The 19845-nt window shown below is 38.3% G+C and overlaps 1 protein-coding gene across 5 annotated transcripts in view; it reads right to left on the bottom strand.

Annotated features, from left to right (window-relative positions):
• Nucleotides 1-422: 422 nt before the first annotated feature.
• The window catches only part of LOC107164768 (high affinity 3',5'-cyclic-AMP phosphodiesterase 7A-like), a 139831-nt gene continuing 120408 nt past the window's right edge, over nucleotides 423-19845 (bottom strand). For 3 of the 5 annotated variants that reach the window (XM_089222209.1, XM_089222207.1, XM_089222210.1), the window contains 8 exons: nucleotides 19524-19655; nucleotides 19217-19387; nucleotides 17279-17519; nucleotides 15255-16291; nucleotides 6161-6296; nucleotides 5814-5948; nucleotides 4184-4375; nucleotides 423-3599 (listed from right to left, as the gene is read on the bottom strand). In XM_089222209.1, the coding sequence (XP_089078335.1) occupies nucleotides 3589-3599; nucleotides 4184-4375; nucleotides 5814-5948; nucleotides 6161-6296; nucleotides 15255-16291; nucleotides 17279-17519; nucleotides 19217-19387; nucleotides 19524-19655 (2055 nt within the window). In that variant the 3' untranslated portion in view covers nucleotides 423-3588. The remainder of the gene's footprint in view (nucleotides 3600-4183; nucleotides 4376-5813; nucleotides 5949-6160; nucleotides 6297-15254; nucleotides 16292-17278; nucleotides 17520-19216; nucleotides 19388-19523; nucleotides 19656-19845) is intronic. The other 2 variants (XM_089222208.1, XM_089222212.1) reach the window with 2 other exon arrangements.

A 19845-nucleotide genomic window follows, 5' to 3' on the forward strand; every position in this document is an offset into this window, starting at 1 on the left:
ATAACAACAATAAAGTCACGAAATAAATACCTACGTAAAATTACACGGGTGATTTATAGAAATATCTAATAAGTACATTGTCCTTTTGCTCGCAGAGCTAGATAGCGAGAATACATTTTTAGGAAATTGTATCAACAAAATATTTTTTTTCGCGTTATTCACTAGATTTTTTTTTTGGTCTTGACGCTTATCAATATTACATAATGGAAGTTCAATTACTTTTTATATCAGAAATTTGCATTGTTAATATTTGATTTGGTGACCCATATGTATGTACTACAGTAGAATATATTATAATATATTATATAGTATATACAATATACCTATATAATGACTGTCGAATACAAAATATAACCTACCTTATCTGTGGAGTTTTACGTATTGAAAACGAAATGCAAATAATTGAAAACAACAGTGGCGGATTCACTTAAAAAGCTCTGTTCTTATAATTTGTTGGTTCGAGACAACCTTTGAACAATATTAATTTATTTGTATAGACCATATACTATTATAATACTATATACATTTAATAGTCGGATAATATCATTCTAGTGGCAAAAATCAAGGGTGTGGCCTAGGAGGAGGGTTTGGCGGTTCATACCACCCCCCGAATTAGCTTTATTATTTTTTTTACCTTATTTAAAAAAAACTTTCCATATTTTACAAAATTAAAAGCACCTCCAAAACAACATCCTGACCACGTCCAGGTTATTTTAAGATAACAATTTTACTTGTATTCTTGTTCAAATATAAAATACCAAGATCAGCCCTCGTACCACTGTCAGTAGCCTACTCACCCGTGTGATGATAGCTGTTGTCAATAATATTGTGTGTTATGGAACGACGATGACTTAAATAGGTATAGAACAATAATACACTTGTACAAAATAAACTTCACATTTTTCCAATTGTCATTAACGATATACTTATATTATAGAAATCATTACGTTTTAGAACATACAATACAATATTATTGGATAATGAAAATTCTATTTCATTATAATAGGTATGCTATTTTTTAATTGTCACACATTTATTTATTTTTTTTTTTGGAAACAGTTTTGGGAAGATTATAATATTATATTTTGTAATAACCGTTGTGTAATCACTTTGGTACAATAATAATAACAATAATAATGTATAGGTACTGAAATCCGATAAAAAAAAAAAAAAAAAAAAAAAAAATAGTAAATTATTGACAGTCACAATATTATTTTACAGTGTATAATATCATGGTTAAATATAATAATATTATGATAGTCATAACGTATTCATATAATTTTTCAGGAGTACCTACGTCATCAAATCAAAAATATTAAAAATAAAATAAAAGGAAAAATAAACCAGAAATTACAAACGAAAAACAAGTCAACACAAAATACATTCACCTATTAACTTACAACATAAATATGGACATAAAAATAAATATAATTGTTATAACAATAATAATAAAATATGTTAGTTATAAAAACAAAATGTGTGATGTGCGTTTTTAAGACATAATTATTATCATTATTATTATTATAGAAAATATTGAGATTAAGTTAGACGTTTATAAAAGTATTACTAATTCAGTATATAATACTTTCCGTGTCAAAAATCCCCAGAAATTAGCAAAAAAAAAAAAAGCGCATGTCAAATTTAGCCAATTGTTTAGCATCTAAATTAAGCTGTTAATTAGCAAAATAATAATAATGATAATGATAATGATAGTTTTTATTGTATTGAAAATACTTATGAAAAAAAAGTAATTATCAAAATAAAATAAAATTTTTCTACAAATAAAACTATCCAAGTTATCTGTTAAATAAGGTTTAAATACATTTAAATAGTTGAAGAACATATTATAATGTGTATGTGTATACTTATTTCTGTTTAGAATAAACAATGTACATCAATATTATAATAGGTACATACTTTTCCATATTATAATAAACTTATAAATTAAATTAATAATAGTTCAGTTGTTTTTATTATTTTTCAATTAATAATATAAATAAATAAACACGTCCGAATAATTTACATAATTTTCCCGTTAAATGGAGAGCAGATCATTAATATATATATATATATTTAGACTTGGTTTATTATATGAATATATATATATTTTTTTAACGATTGGAAGAATTTTAAGCAACGGTTAATTTTTATTGTTATAAGTAGGTACGACCAAAGAGATTCGTCGATAGTAATTATTAAAATACTAATAAGAAACGTATTGCGTTTGACTAGAGAGAAACTATAAGTTTTGATTAAGATACAAGTTGCAGCATAATTTTGTTCAATTTTCAGTTATTGTACCTACAAAGGAATTTTAAAAATACGGAAGTTATTGTTTCAATACTATCTCATATTTGGCACATACAGCAGAGAAATAAACATCAATCAAAGAGGATTATTTTAACCAAAGAAATACTTTAAAAAAAATGATTATTTAAATTATTAACTCAAAATTAACAATCAAACTAAAGCATAACGCAATTCGCAAAAATTGTAGTATAATAATGAAGAATATCAGTACAATGGCAGTGATTTTTCGTTATACTTATAAAAAAATAATAATAATAATAATAATAATAAAACAACAAGATGAAGAATTCGAAGAAGGAAGAAAATAAATATACAAACTACATTTGAACAGCATAAAGTACTTGATGCCATACAATAACAGTTATTTGTACATATTATTGTATGTCTACCGTGGACGACACATCGTATAACGCAATCGGTCGAATTAAAATGACTCGAAATAATACAATATTTTCGTTAATCATAAATATATTTTATATTATTGTGGAAGCATATTTTATGTTGCATAATCATTTCTTCTCCCAATAAATCGGACTTAACATGTATTATAGAGCGGAGCACCGAACACGGGATGTTTTATGCAGATGGATTGAAGCCCGAACACTTAAAATATGTAACAGACCCTGCAGAATGTTATTGTTGGGTGATCTGAGCGACAAAAGTTCAGTAGGCGGCATGCGGAGTGCCCAATTAAGCTTAGACTATAATAATAATAGTTGTAAAAAAGGCAAAGACGGTCAACACAAATGCATGATATGTACCACATAAACACAGTTAGATATATATGTGGAAAAACGGCTTAAAACAAACTGTAAAGTGATCAATGATCATACATAATATAATTTATCCCTTTACATTTCATCTCAATAGTATGGTGAATAATATATTTTATATTTACATTTAATATTAATTTTTAGAAGTGTTAAGCTTATATAGATACCAAAAATCAAAAATGAACCATAAGCGTCGAGATTTAGGTCAATGAAAATAAATAATAATAAATAATAAATTTTGGTCAATGAAAATAAATAATCAATAGATTCCATTAATGGATTTTTTTTTTTACGTTTGTTTGTTTAAGAGAACTGCACTGGGACGACCATACGTTATTTATGTTCCGTTTGTCAATAATTAGCGTATTATTTATAGTTAATAATACTAAGTATCAAGGATTTTGTGCAAATATCATCGCAACCGCCGACTTGCATATTTATATCGTCCAAATATCTTGTATTCATTTTGTCAGTCTACGATGCGAAAATTCGAAGATCAATCTTCTCAATGTGGCCCTGTAAGAAAAAAATTCTACATTGTAAAATAATGACATGAATATTACTTAAACCTATGTGATGTATTCTACTTCAGAAGATATACTCTATATTTTATCGGGAATGTGTTGGTTAAATGATTTTGTCATGAGGGGAGGGGGGGGGGGGGTGAATTATTGAAAAATAGTCCATCTGTATTATCGTCTGCTTTCCCCTATTTGGCAATTACTGTATCGTGTAAAAAAAATAAAATAAAACGAGTACAGTGCATAAGGTTAAACGCTGCTGAAGAAGACTGCGTGAATGAAGGTTTTACATGATAGTTACTGTAGACTTTCCGGAAGTACTGCATGCAAGCACACATTTATTTATGTCATACTAATGCATCGTTGTAGACCGAAGAAAAATTATCATATCGAACGATTTGATTATATTATTATGACTTTTGAGTAAGACACTATTATAGTAATTTGAACGGAAAATCCCCATAGTTAGTAAGATTATTTGTTGAGCAAAGAAAAGATAAATGTTTTTAAATCGCTCGAAATAGTTTCGACTGTTGTGATAGTTTTCATTTCTGAAGTCATATCCTATATACAATTTACCCGAGAAGGACGTGGCAAGTATTTCGACGGGCAAGGAACCGCGGCGGTGTGCCAGGAACGAGTCCATTGACTGGCCGGTGGACAGCAACACATCCGGTCCACCGGAGCTTCGTCGTTTCATTGACCTCCTGCGTCGTCTTCGGCTACCCGGGCGGCTTCCGTCCGAACCCCTTCTCTCTGCAATCACACCGTCTAATCAAACATTTTATAAAAATTGTTGCAGAACAATCGCGGGCACGGTAAAAACCATATGGTAATTTTGTAATAAATTGTATCGTTGCGGCGTATTTGAGAAGTTTTTTTATTTTAGGTTGTGGGTGGTTGAAAGAGGATGGTTTTCATGTTCTCATTATAAAATATATTTTACAAAGTTTCCGAGAATAATTTTACAAGACTGACTTTTCAAAATTTCTTACACTAATTTCAAAATTATGAGTTATCCTAAAAACTGGAATTAAATTTAATATTCTCAAATATTTTCCAAAATTCAATAAATATTTGTTTTTTGTTTTCACTTTTGCATAATTTATTAGATAATTATTTAGAATATCATTCATATTTAGGCGTATTGATTAATACATATTTAATAGCTCTAAACTTGATTGTCAAAAGATGAAATTCACCGAAATCATAACAATTGGATATACGTTTTCGGTTACAGAGAGACTCCTTTATTCTCAAATATGCCACATGTATGTTTATGAATAATATACATATACCTACATACTAGATATAATACAAATTATAAACACAGTTATTGTATATTGTACAACCACTGCATTTAGCTATTAAAAAACGCTTTTTCTTGTTTAAAAAGTTAAAACTTTCAGCCTAAAGAAAGCAAAAACAAAACAACCAAAAAGGAATATTATAAATTTTACAACGAAATCGTTACTGGAACATAATAAATTCTCGTTTAAACCTGTACAATGTACATAATATACGAATTACACGTCATAATAATATAGACGATCTATAATAACTCTAAATTATACAATAATCATCTAAGAACGTATAAATTACAATCAAATAATACCACCCATGCTATTCACTAAAATAGTATTGTTAATATTATTTTTATTCATCCGAGCGATCAAATTTATGATTATTAAAAGCGAACAAATGAGAAACGAGACATAAATATATATATATTACAAATCTAAATTGTTAACCTCTATTAATGAATATTTTTCCTTTGTACATTTTAAGGTATTATAGTATACTTAATTATTTAAGGAACAATAGAAGTTAAAATTAAAATTGTTCAAGTTAAAACGAATTGAGATTTAATTATATAGTTATAATATTTAGTGATCACTTCGAACGACACCAGATCATTTGGTTCAACGATATGACTAAATTAAATTCATTGATCTAATAAAAAAAAAATGTATTAAAGTTGCTAAATAAGCAAAAAATAAATACAATAACAAAGAACAGTCTAAATATAACTTATATTAATTGTTAATATGTCATTAAAAAGCAAAGCGTATATTGACTGACATAAACCCATTTTTATTCATATTATGTTATTATAAGTAATTTCGAGTGTTTTGTTATATGCTAATAATATGATAATGTTTGGATGCTTTTTTTTTCTTTTCTTTCTAATAATCGAAGATCGTCTCACCTGGCCGGGAAGGAGAAACAAGAGGCGAGCTCGATAATCCAATATTGGAATCATACGGTAGCGACGAACGTCTCGCGCCTTGCTTCGGGCTATTTGTGCACAGTGGCCCTGTGGCCACCACCTTAAAAAGGGCACCTGCGATAGAAAGCCATGCATTAACCACAAGTGCACAAGTACGTTGACATAAAAGCGCTGTGACTGCGGTCATTCACAAATAAAACAATTATGGTAAAAATGTTAAAAAAGAAGATTTAAAAAAAAATTAATATAAAATGTTATAAAAAATTAATAAAAGTAATTGAAAAAAAAATATACAATTTCTTAAAATACGAATAAAATTTGTTTACTCTGTTTGGAAAAATCTGATGGCACAGACCCGCGCCTTGGAATGGTCACTTCTTGGCCCTTGCCGGCTGTCAGGAATCCAGTACTCTCACCGTTTCCGGCGCCAACTGGTGCTGAACCTCGGCGTCTCGTCAAAATCTGTTTGGTAAAAAACGTAAGACAGTTTATTTTTTCTACATGTTCTGATTGACATAGGGTTGGTGTAGTCTACACTGTATAGGTCATCAGTGGTTGTGTATCTACGGACAAGTTGGTGTGCCAAATGCACAAACAAAACGGGTGGACACTATTTGACGATAGCCACCACAGAATTTTTTCGAACTGGTATTCACACAACTTTGGAATTTATAATAAATACAGCTGTTGATGGGGATAAAATGAAATAAATATATTTATGTTCGGGGGTACTTAAGGGATTTACAAAAAATGATGAGATTTATGTACATTCAACAAAATAACATGAAATTTGGCTAGACGATAATTAAATGTCCTTAAAAAATAATATAGTGTACAAAAAATTAGTCATAAATTATTGTAAAAGGGAAAATCGTCGAGTGATGTCATCATACAAAAAAAATCTATACGTTTCTATTATTTCTATTATACTGCATTATAGTAATTAAAAATTTATATTATCAAAAAAAAGTAATTATCATCTGCAAATTAAGTCCTATATGCTTATAGTCTATAATCTATCTTATCTTATAATATTTTCAGATTGATTCTAGTATACTTTTACGAAAAAAAACATGTAATAAAAAACTTTTATACAAGAATAATTGTACACACCAAAATGTTGGTCGTTTCATCTATAGATGAAATAGTATCTGCTTAGTAGTATCTATCGCGTATTAACTAATCGTTCGAAATTTAATATTGAGGTTGTTTGAGCCGCAATTTCGTGCCCGACGATTTGCACCGACGGCAATACAGAGTCCAGAGTCCAGCCAGATTACTACAGGTTTTGACGATCTTTATCAACTATCGTCGTCGTAATCGCAGCTTGGACGGTCGCGGCGCGTAATAATATACGCACCAGCCAGTCTACGAGAAACTTCTCGTCTCGCCTCTCGCGACCGGTGCGTGCTGTATTGTATTGTTGTGCACGAATGCCTACGCCGGTCTGCTCTACGCGTCGTCCTGTTCGGACGGATTTTGGCGTCTTCGATCGTCGTGGGTGCGCCATTACGGGTTCGTTGTCGTTGTGTCGGTGACTTGTCCGTTACCTCCATTGTTTTGGGCCCCCTTGTGACGGGCGTAAGTGTCGGCGCTGATCGCGCGGCCGTTCGGTGTTCGCGTAACCACATTAATTGTGCAAATTGACGACACCGTCGTGTGTCATTACGTCGTGTGTCGGTTTTGGCGGCGTGAACGCCCGTTCCGTACCACATTGTTTGTGGGGAACCCACTACCGCAACCGAACTATTGTTTCGATTGTCAGGTGCGGGTTGCCGTGTTGTTTTGCTGACGCGGACGAGCGTCGGGTGGTTAACGCGGGATTCCCCGTTGAAGTTTGGAGGGCCCGTCGTTTCACGTCGCCGTCGTGGGAACATTGTAATATTCGTGTCAAACGGTTCCAGGAGGCAGCACTGCAGTCCATGCCAGTGACCGTCCAGTCCACTTCATCGTCTTACCGGGTGATCGACTATTATCATTTCCATTATCATTTCTACTATCAATTTATATTATCGTATTTTAATTATTGTTTTGTTTACATATTGATCGATTGATCATATTATTTATTTGTGTTATATATTATTACCAATTTTGGGCGCCCGTATTTATCATTGTATTTTATAGGTATTTATATATTGTCCAATAGACTCACGTTATTATACTATACATTTGCGTTATATTATGTTTCGTATTTTGGTCACCCACCTCGAGACTAGTGATGCGAGTCAGAGTAGTTGACTACATAATTCGTATGAATTATTCTGGCGCAACATTTGGTAGCAGAGCGTGGTTTCTTTATTTATTTAATTAGCGTTCTGGTTTCGAGTATTCAATCAACGAGTGACCCTTTCTGTTATTCACAATTCAGCGATTACTGCTAACTATAATTTCGATTTCAAATAATTTATTCAAGTCGACATTAGTGTCGCATTCGTCATTTCAAATTATTGTTTGTCTAATTAATATTTATTATTATTCTCTGGGTTTATTATTATTATTTTTGTGTATTATATATAACAGCGCGCATTTCAATAGGTTATACCTGGATCGTGATAGGTACATAATTTGTCCCGTTAGTTATTGTCTCCTTGTCTTCGGTCGATTGTTGCCAATTTTCTCCGTTGATTTCGCGTCATATTCAGACAACAGTCAACATGGTCGAGACAGCAGAAGATAAAGAAATAAAACGCGTCAGACGTCTTGCCACTAGAGCTGACACAAAGCGCACTATCGCCGTAAAAAAAATCCGATCAATTGACAGTCTCGCTAAACGCGCGAAAAATGATCCTAGTCTTATGGATGAACTACATATAGCGGCTGCGACGTTGGATGATTTATGGGCACAATTCGAAGCGGCGGACAATGATGTGTTAGACAGTTTATTGGAAATAAATGCCGAAAGCGAATATTCAGCCGAGTTGCCAGCCGAAGTGCTTTCTATTATCAATACAATTACGGCAGTCGCCATGCAGGGCAATTACGATAATATTAAGATTGCTAAGCGCGGCCTGGGTGGACAAAATCATGCCAGCGATGCAGCAGTTAAACCAACATCTAGACTACCTGAAATCCCGTTACCGTCGTTCCATGGTGATTTTAATTATTGGCCCACGTTCCGCGATCGGTTCTCCGCGCTTGTTGGCGATAGGACCGACATACCGAAAATCGATAAAATGCAACATTTGATCGGATGTTTGCAGGGTGCTGCAGCGGACGCCATACGCAATATAACCGTGTCCAATGACAATTACGACCTCGCGTGGTCCACGTTATCGTCGCGTTTTCATCGCCCGCGATTAGTCGCGCATGCATTGATCGACAAGTTACTCAACGCACCGGTGTCTTCGCAAGAAACGTTGTTCGATCTCAATAATTTTGTATCGCTCTTTTCCGAGAATATTGCGTTATTAAATGCATTGAACATCAGGGACCTCGGATCATTCATAGTGTTCTCCATGGCTTTTCGGTGTCTCCCGGCATCCACACGAAAATTATTCGAGTCGTCCGCCCCTCCGGAGTTTCCGACTGTGACTGACTTGCTGAATTTTGTACAGTCCCGTGTAGCGATTTTGGAGATTGCCGGAGATCATCAGAAAAGGCCCAATAATCGACTACAGTCTACATCACATAGCAACGCGTTCGTCAAGAAGGTTCCGTTCAAACCAACCACTACATCGTTAGTCGTTTCGAAGCCATCGAGCTCCAAGAGTGACTCCTGTCCGAACTGCCGTGAAAGGCATACTATTACTGATTGTCGAAAATTCGCGTCGTTGTCGGTCGAGGACCGCAACAAATGGGCTCGTGACAACCGCGTGTGCTACGCGTGTTTATCGACCAATCATTGGGCCAACAAGTGTCATTCAAAACTTCGTTGTGCAACATGTTCAAAGAAACACCATACGCTGCTTCATGGGTTTTCAACACGACGCCAGTCAGAGAGCGCTCCGTCTAGCGACGATGCGCCCTTCTGTGCTGCATCAACGACATACAGGAAGGACGATTCATCAGCCGTGCTATTGGGCACCGCTCTCATTCATATTCGTGACCATTGTGGCACCTGGCAGACGGTCCGTGCCATCGTCGATTCAGCATCCCAAATAAGTGCCATAACTGTGTCCTGTGTTACTCGTTTAGGACTACGGCTGACAAACTGGACAGCACCGATCACTGGCCTATCCGGTGCAACAGTTGCTGATGTCCGAGGTATGGTCGATTGTGTCGTCCAACCAAGATTTGCTACGGAGCCACAATTGCAAACAAAGGCGTGGGTAATGCCGTCGATCACGTCCAACATGCCACGTCGATCTCTAGACACCAGCGTCAAGGATCGATTCGCGAACCTGGCCCTTGCAGATCCGACGTTTAATATTGCTTCTCCCGTTGACATGTTATTGGGTGCCGACTTGTTCGCGCAAATAATGGACGGCCGGAAAGTGATTGTAGCTGCCGATCTGCCCACAGCGTTCAGCTCTATTTTCGGATGGATTCTGATCGGGCCGGTGCTCCAAACTTATGTCGAGTGTCACGCATCGCTCCCTGTGTCATTAACCGTCTCAATTCAAGATTTAATCGAGAATTTTTGGCGTGCTGAGGAACCCGCGATGCCGCCGCCTTCGTTCACGGATGATGGCCGTTGTGAAGAAGTATTTGTAGCGGAACACAAGCGACTGCCGTCTGGACGATTCGCCGTGCCATTACCGACGCGCACAGCCTTGTCTTCGCTAAGTTTTCCAGGTTCCCGTGAACACGCGATCAAACGCTTTGAAAATCTCGAGAAACGACTGTCGAAGGACTCCAAACTACGAGAGTTATATTCCAATTTCATGTCCGAATACTTATCACTAGGTCATATGTCGGTGGCAAAAACACCCGGGACATACTTCATACCGCACCACGCCGTATATCGACCTGCAGATGGCGACAACAAGATCCGCGTCGTATTTGACGCGTCTGCGAAGGGATCTCGAAGTTTGTCATTAAACGAATGTCTATTGCAGGGCCCCAAATTACAACAAGACATCGTCGATGTACTGACCCGTTTTCGTGTACCAAAGATAGTTTTTACGGCAGATATATGTAAAATGTACCGCCAAATATTGGTCCTACCGGAGTACCGTACACTCCAGCACGTGTTTTGGCGGTCGTCTCCGTTCGAAAAACTCGTTGAGTATGAACTTGATACAGTGACATACGGGACAAACTGTGCCCCATTTCTAGCACTTCGCGTCCTTAAGGCAATCGCCGTTAATGATTGCACTGATTATGACGACGTTCGTGACGCGTTGCTAAACCAGACATACGTCGATGATGTGTGTGCTGGCGCTGATTCCATTACCGATGTTTTAAAATTCCAATCCAGCCTAATTTCAATTCTGAATCGTGCGGGGCTAGAATTAAAAAAATGGTCCAGTAACGAACCCGACGTGTTAACCGCCGTGCCTGCCGACCATTGTGTAAATTATCCACATTCGTTTGACGCCGCAGATGACAGCGGTATAAAAGTACTCGGCCTTCAATGGCATCCGACCAACGATTCGTTTTCGTGTGCCCTTCGTCCTAATTTGTTGCCGATCATTTGCACGAAAAGAGGATTGCTGTCCATGATCGCGAGGATTTACGATCCTTTAGGACTGTTTGCACCCGCAATCTTTCACGGGAAATGCATTATGCAGCGCACATGGTCGGCGAAGGCATCATGGGATGACCCCCTTCCGGATGACATCTCGCGGGATTGGGAATCGTTTGTATCAGACCTGCCATCCCTTAACGACCTGAAGGTACCTCGTCATTTCAATTCCCGTCGTGGATCGCCGTGTCAACTATTGGGATTTTGCGATGCCTCACAGCACGGTTACGCTGCAGTTTTATACATAAAGATGTTAGACCATGATTCTGATTCTAGCAACATTTTTCTCGTCGGGACAAAAACGAAGCTGGCGCCGATAAAACCCTTGTCGATTCCGCGGTTGGAGCTGAACGCCGCGTTATTGCTATCTCGATGGATGAGTCGAATACGGGCAACCCTTAAATCGTATTTAAACATCGTCGATTTGTACGCATGGAGTGATTCAGCCATCGTATTGTCTTGGTTGAAAAATCCACATACGTCATTTAAGGTATACGTTTCCAATCGCGTCCATCAAATCATTACTCTAATGCCTGACTGTCGATGGCTCCACATAAAGTCGGAAGAAAACCCCGCAGATTGTGCCTCGCGCGGCGTCTTACCTTCGGTGTTATCTAGTCTATCGCTATATTGGCAAGGTCCTCGGTTCCTCCACGATGACGCGGCGAGCTGGGACGTGACTGTACCGTCGATCCCGATACCCGAACTACCTGAGACGCGGCCTGTAGCTCTAGTGCTCAGCACTGAACAGCCATCAGAATGGTATGACAGTTTCTCATCATATGACCGGCTGGTCCGCGTAGTTGCCTACATTTATCGTTTTCTTCAAGCATGTAAGAAACACCCTCGGCCTGCCATTGGGGCACTACAGCGCACCGAACTCGATGACTCCATCAGCAAGCTGGTCATCATGTCTCAACGATGTTTCTATAAAACTTTAGCACACGAACTATTGACGTCAGCACGTGTGTCATCGAAACACCTATCACGACTACGTCCGTTCCTAGACCCATCTGGGGTGATTCGCGTTGGTGGGCGATTGCGCCATTCACATTTAAATTATGGTAGTAAACACCCCATGTTATTAGCGAAACAATCGCATTTGTCGTTGTTAATATGCCGCCGATGGCATAAAATTACGTGTCATGCTGGTCCGCGAATAATGACGGCCCTTATATCGCGTGATTTCTGGATTGTGTCAATCAAATCTGTGTTACACACCGTCACACGCGCATGTCCGGTCTGCGTGCGTTTTGATGCGAAACCGCCGCAACCTATAATGGCAGATTTGCCAGCCGCACGAGTTCAGCAAAGTAGGCCGTTCGCGAGGGTAGGGGTTGATTATGCCGGCCCACTTCAAATGCGTGAAGTGCAACTTCGAAAATCTCGAGTATATAAAGTGTGGATCGCCGTCTTTGTATGTTTGTCGGTTAAAGCTGTCCATTTAGAAGTGGTTACAGGGCTGTCCACTGAAGCATTCCTTGCCGCCTTTGACCGGTTTGTTGCGCGACGAGGCTTACCGTCAGAAATATTTTCGGACTGCGGCACGAACTTTGTTGGCGCGGACAAGCAACTTCAGTTACTGATCAACAGTCCAGACGGTCAACGCACCATTTCTCAAGCGCGCACATCGTGTCAATGGCATTTTAACCCCCCAAGTGCACCGCATTTCGGTGGCCTATGGGAGGCAGCGGTCCGGTCAACGAAACGATTGTTGATCCGTACCATGGGTACCCATGTACTCACGTACGAGGAATTCACTACCTTACTTACGCGTGTTGAGGCAGTACTCAATTCGAGACCATTGACCCCATTAACCACGGACCCCGCTGACCTTGAATATTTGTCTCCTGGACATTTCCTAATCGGGCAACCGTTGTTGGCTGTACCTCCCCGAGTATCGTTTGAGTCACGCGTCAGTTTAACTCAACGTTGGAAGCTTCTTGACCAATGCCATCAGGCATTCTGGCGACGTTGGTCAACCGAATATCTGACGTCGCTTCAAGGGAGATCGAAATGGACTACTGAAGCACCCAACGTCAAGGTCAACGACATGGTAGTTATAATCGATAACCAATCTCCACCACTGGAATGGCGTCTCGGACGTATCCTTGAACTGTTACCTGGCAACGACGGTGTTGTACGTGTCGTACGGGTGTTGACGTGCAACGGCCATATCACTCGACCGGTGGCTAAAGTAGTGGTATTACCCACCCACTAGCGTTTCGAATTCTTAACAACCTCACAAAATTGATCGTTGATTGAATGCTTATCCCCAAAACATAGCTTCCAGTTCTAATTTTTATATATTCTCAAATAAACTACCACTTATCAATTATTCAATCACTAGCTACTCTGACTTCATATCTAATGTGTGGGCACCATATGTGTCATTGGTTTTAACATTTATGTATCTTCATTCGATTATTGTGTATTATTTGTAATTTTATATTCAACATGTTCCTTTTCCTTTTGTAAAATGAAATGATAATTAGTATCACTCCGGTCATGCATCATCTCAAGACGTCGCTGCAGCCCATTCAATCCAATCCGTTCGATTTCTATGGGAGCCTGAGCCTCCCATGGGGGGGAGGATGTTTGAGCCGCAATTTCGTGCCCGACGATTTGCACCGACGGCAATACAGAGTCCAGAGTCCAGCCAGATTACTACAGGTTTTGACGATCTTTATCAACTATCGTCGTCGTAATCGCAGCTTGGACGGTCGCGGCGCGTAATAATATACGCACCAGCCAGTCTACGAGAAACTTCTCGTCTCGCCTCTCGCGACCGGTGCGTGCTGTATTGTATTGTTGTGCACGAATGCCTACGCCGGTCTGCTCTACGCGTCGTCCTGTTCGGACGGATTTTGGCGTCTTCGATCGTCGTGGGTGCGCCATTACGGGTTCGTTGTCGTTGTGTCGGTGACTTGTCCGTTACCTCCATTGTTTTGGGCCCCCTTGTGACGGGCGTAAGTGTCGGCGCTGATCGCGCGGCCGTTCGGTGTTCGCGTAACCACATTAATTGTGCAAATTGACGACACCGTCGTGTGTCATTACGTCGTGTGTCGGTTTTGGCGGCGTGAACGCCCGTTCCGTACCACATTGTTTGTGGGGAACCCACTACCGCAACCGAACTATTGTTTCGATTGTCAGGTGCGGGTTGCCGTGTTGTTTTGCTGACGCGGACGAGCGTCGGGTGGTTAACGCGGGATTCCCCGTTGAAGTTTGGAGGGCCCGTCGTTTCACGTCGCCGTCGTGGGAACATTGTAATATTCGTGTCAAACGGTTCCAGGAGGCAGCACTGCAGTCCATGCCAGTGACCGTCCAGTCCACTTCATCGTCTTACCGGGTGATCGACTATTATCATTTCCATTATCATTTCTACTATCAATTTATATTATCGTATTTTAATTATTGTTTTGTTTACATATTGATCGATTGATCATATTATTTATTTGTGTTATATATTATTACCAATTTTGGGCGCCCGTATTTATCATTGTATTTTATAGGTATTTATATATTGTCCAATAGACTCACGTTATTATACTATACATTTGCGTTATATTATGTTTCGTATTTTGGTCACCCACCTCGAGACTAGTGATGCGAGTCAGAGTAGTTGACTACATAATTCGTATGAATTATTCTGGCGCAACAGAGGTGGTCTTGAAATTCTCAGAAAAATATTCTGGTATGGAATAGGGAATCAAAGAGCTGTTGTATATAAATGTTGTGGTTACAAAAAGGGGGGGGGGAAACTTAAAATACGATAGTGATAAAAACAAACTAACCTGGTTCATGTGATTGCTGTTACGCCTGATTTCCGCATTGGTCCGTACTGCCGGGTCGACGTTCTCCTTCTCCTTGTTGGACGAAAACCTGGCCAACTTGAACGCCCGGTCTGTGTCCAGGATCGAGTCTCGCTTCGTGCCGTTTCCACCGGCGCCGTGGCCACCGCCACCGCCGCCCGCCGACGGACAACCATCGCTGCTGGTCGAACCAGTCCGGCTGGACGCCGTGGACACGGCCGACGTGCCGCCGCTGGACGACGAACACGGTGCCGCAGTGTCTCCGCCGGTGGACAGATACCTGGCCCGGACGTACGGCTGGATGGGCGGAAACGTCTGCTGCCTGGTCAGGCCCCTGGAACATCCGGCCGTCGACTGGTGCCCGAGAACCGGCGACGTGACGCCGTGTATGACGTTGCACAGTCGGCTGGCGTCGGCCGTGTTCGTAATGGTCGCTATGCTGGGCTCTGGTATCAGGTTCTCGGCGCTCACCGGCCGGTCGTCCATGTGGCTACTGCCGCCGCCGCAACCGCCGCCGTCCGACGACCGCTGCAGTCCGCTGCTCCTCGACGAGCCAACCGAAATGCTCAGACCCTCCTCCTCCTCTTCCAGGTACGGGATCTGGCCCAGCGTGAAACGTCGACGGTTTTCCACTTGCACCAGCAACGTCGAGGGCAGCGCGCCCTGCAGGCTTTCCCGGCGCAGCATCGTGCACGGCAGCGCGTGGCCGGTGACCCGGGCCAGGTTCAGCGGCACCGAGTGCCGGCGGCCCATCTTGTCCACGGTCTCCAGCATGACGGCCGGAAGTGAGCCCCGGCGGTTCTGCTGCTGCTGCGGCGTGTCCGGATCGTTTTCCGGTTCAAGAATCATGTCGTCGGCGTCCGCAATCAGCTGCTGCTCGTCGCAGCTCTCGCGTTCCCGGAGCTCTTCCCACTGCTGTTGGTTCTTCCTCAGGTTTTCCATCATCGAGTGCGACAGCTTGGTGTCCAAAAATCTGTGCCACAGGTTGAACAGCGGCAACACCATAAACTTGAAGAACACTAATGAAAAGAACGAAAACAATAAAATTAATTAAAAAATATTATGATTTTGGCAAAGGAGTGATGAGTGTATTTCTATTATCTATTCCAATAAAGACTATATATAAGAATTATTATAGGCAATATTTTCCGAAAATCTATACTCAAATTGATTTACGGGCTAAACCAATTATAATGTTCAAATGTAAAATAAAATAATAATAATAATAATAATATCAAAACTAATACAATTACAGTACGGTGTGCTTTATAGCTTAGTATAAAATTTCAAATTATGCATCGTAACATAAAATTATATTTTACTCGATAAAGATGACTGTTATCATTACCTATATGTCGATTGATATTAAGACCGGCTATATTAAAATAAAACTATATAATAAGTACTCGATCTATAGATGTGTTAATCCACGTGTATAGGGTTCTTAAATTGTTTAAATTTTAATGAAATCAAAATATAGCGTATACAATACTCGTCACCATACTGTTTTTTTTTATCTGTGAAACGTTATACACGTGCGTATTAAGGGTCATTAATTTACACGAAGAATATACTCAAATATAGTAAAAACACTAAATGTTTATATATATATTATGTTATAGGTTATTTAGATAAAACCAAGTATATAAATGTTGTGTTAAAAATAAAATAAAAAATACGTTCCATGCGCATTTATACAAACAACAAACATACTGTTGACACTATATCGAATATATAGCTGTTTTTAGACTAAACGCGTTTATTTTTCGGTCGGCGGCCATTATATTTAGCTGTCTTCAATTAAGTCTTCGGTGTGTCAATCTATCTTGAATTTGAATAAAAATAAGAATATAGTCAATTTGTCTTAGCAGACTTATAGACTATGCAATGTAATACAATAATTACATATTGTATTGTATTCTGTACATTATTATTATTGATTCGATTTAACTAATTCGATCATATATAATGACTTAAACGTGACATCGAATGTCAAAGACACGTACCAGTTTGTATTTTTGGCACCGTATTGTTGTATCGGTCGCAAATATCGGTGACTGGCAACCCCAACTGCCTTTCGTAATCGCCCTGTCTGAAAAATTCGTCACAGACCTTCAGACTCCATTTGCGACTCACGTCCCACGGCCTGCACGGGTTCGATATGTCAGCACACTTCAGTGCTATCTGTAGTATGAAGTGCCGTAACTCCGGGTCCTTCATGTCCAACTCGTCGTTGTCCAGATAGTTCTGTTTAATTCAAAAAATTTAAAAAAATGATTAAAAATGGATGATACCACGAAACACATTAATAATGATTTATGAATTTATAAATGAATCACAATAAAGTAAATTGTGTCGCGAAAACACAACGCACATAAAATCTTATTTTCTTTCATATATTTATGGCAGCTGACGTGAAAATTGATCTAAAACTAAATTATTAAAGTTATTTAAATCAATTTTGTTTGTTTTTTTTTTTTTTTTATCGTATTATATTAGAAAAAGTTTTCTGAGCAAATAGTTTGATGACTGCAGAATACAACACACATTTGTTTCTAATAATACATAGTTTATTATTTAAAATACGTTTTTTGTCCAGGTGTTTGATAAATATATTCTTATATAATATGTCTTATTAAAAATTAATAGAAAAATAAAAGATACAACTAACAAAGTGTATATGTAACTTAAAACTCCAATATGACGTGTACAATATTGATAATAGGCAGAACCAAAACGTATTAGCATTGAATCACGCTGCGGTTAGACATTTAAAAACAGGGACATATATCTATTGTATATTATATATACCTCGCACTTATATGTATGGATCTGGAAAAGCACATTAAATATTCATACTCGGAGAATGTTAAATATTTTTATGGCGAAAAAGATCGTAGGAAAAAAATAATAAAAGTTTTTCCGTCCCGTTTTCAAAATGGAATTCATGAATTAAACATGAAAAGTCGAGAACGCATAAATGAAAAAAGTTTTCAGTGCATTTCAAATGTGTTTTGTATAAAAAAAAATAGATACTATATTATAATATAACCACACATACAAGTCCGGGTTAAGGGGTGAGGTAGTATTTACGGGTCCAACTCTTTCTACAAAAAATATGTTCATAATGCATACAATCAAAATAAACTTGAAAAAAAAAATATATTATATATTATGTAGAAATAAATTCAAATATCAGATCCCGAAAAATTACTAAAAGTTAAATCCACTATAAATTAATATTTCACAACAGCTAGAATGATGAAGTTTGTAAATTAGTGAAAATAGGATTTACGAACATTTAACAATGTAGTTCAATGTAATAGTTATGCCTTATGCGTGATGGTATTATCAACGTAAATTAATATCAATTTCATCATCACAATATTTCTACCCATGCCCGGGTGGAGGGTGGCGGCCACTCTTCCTAAACAGCGTGAACTGCACGGAAAGCGATGCCGCCCATGACCGAGATTCGAATCCGCGAAGGTGCCCCGTCGCAACCAACGCCTTTATTCGCCCGGCCTATACACGCCTCAACATTATATAATAGTGTCAAGTTAAAAATATAATGTTAATGCGATGGATGTGGCGATTATATCTTATATTTTTGTTATTTATAATTGTGTATTATATGACTGTGTTTATCATAATATTACCTATTTTGGTAAGTCTTATTAATTATTATTATAATTTTTTTTTTGTTAATTTATTTTAAAATGGTATGGAATCCTAAAACTGAATACGACTGATGTGAATTGAAAATGTTTTAAGTGAAAAAGGTTGAAGTATGAGAGTTTAAGGTGGTACCCTATAAGTGCAGTCTGGTAATTCAGGACCCAATGAATATCCTTAACCCAGAATAGATAATATTATTGTGATCTCTCTACCCCCCCCCCACCAAAAAAAAAAAAAAAAAAAATGTTCAAACCAGGGAAACTCACGGTAAATTTCCTCAAGAATTCTGGTTGTCTCGTAATATCCGTGGCCAAGATCAGTGAACTTATCTGCGACTCGAGGTCATGTCTTATGGGACTCAGTTTCTCAGCTACGTGACTTTCGAGCAGACAGCCAATCGCCGATCTCCAGTGGTGATTCTCTAGCACTGAGGTGTTCTGAATAAATAATAAATGTTCATGTGATGAGTAAATAACGACAAACGCAAAATATCGGTTTTGAGTCGAATAAACAGTTTCAAAAATACCTATACTGTAAAATTACTAAAAAAAATAGTATAATATAATGAGTTACCTCATAAAGAGTGGCCAAATGGTTACTGGTCGCGATAAGAAACGGTTGATTGACACCGGGATGGTCGAGATCGTGAGCAACAGCCGCTATGAGAGACGCCATGATTTCGAGTGGTGTCAAAAAGTTCTTGATCTGTGAAAAAAAAAAAAATACAAAAAATTAAGAAAATATTATATACCTCATAAAATATTTTAATTCTAATTTAGATATAATATTAGAATAATAATTTTTATATTTTTATTATTTATTTAAAACCTCAACAGCTAAGATTGTTAGCTTACATTATTAAGCTAGGTATATCCTATATAATTTAAAATATTAC

The sequence above is a fragment of the Diuraphis noxia genome, unplaced genomic scaffold, assembly GCF_037042655.1.
Source record: "Diuraphis noxia isolate RWA-SAM2 unplaced genomic scaffold, SU_Dnox_SAM2 contig0003, whole genome shotgun sequence".
Taxonomy (NCBI): domain Eukaryota; kingdom Metazoa; phylum Arthropoda; class Insecta; order Hemiptera; family Aphididae; genus Diuraphis; species Diuraphis noxia.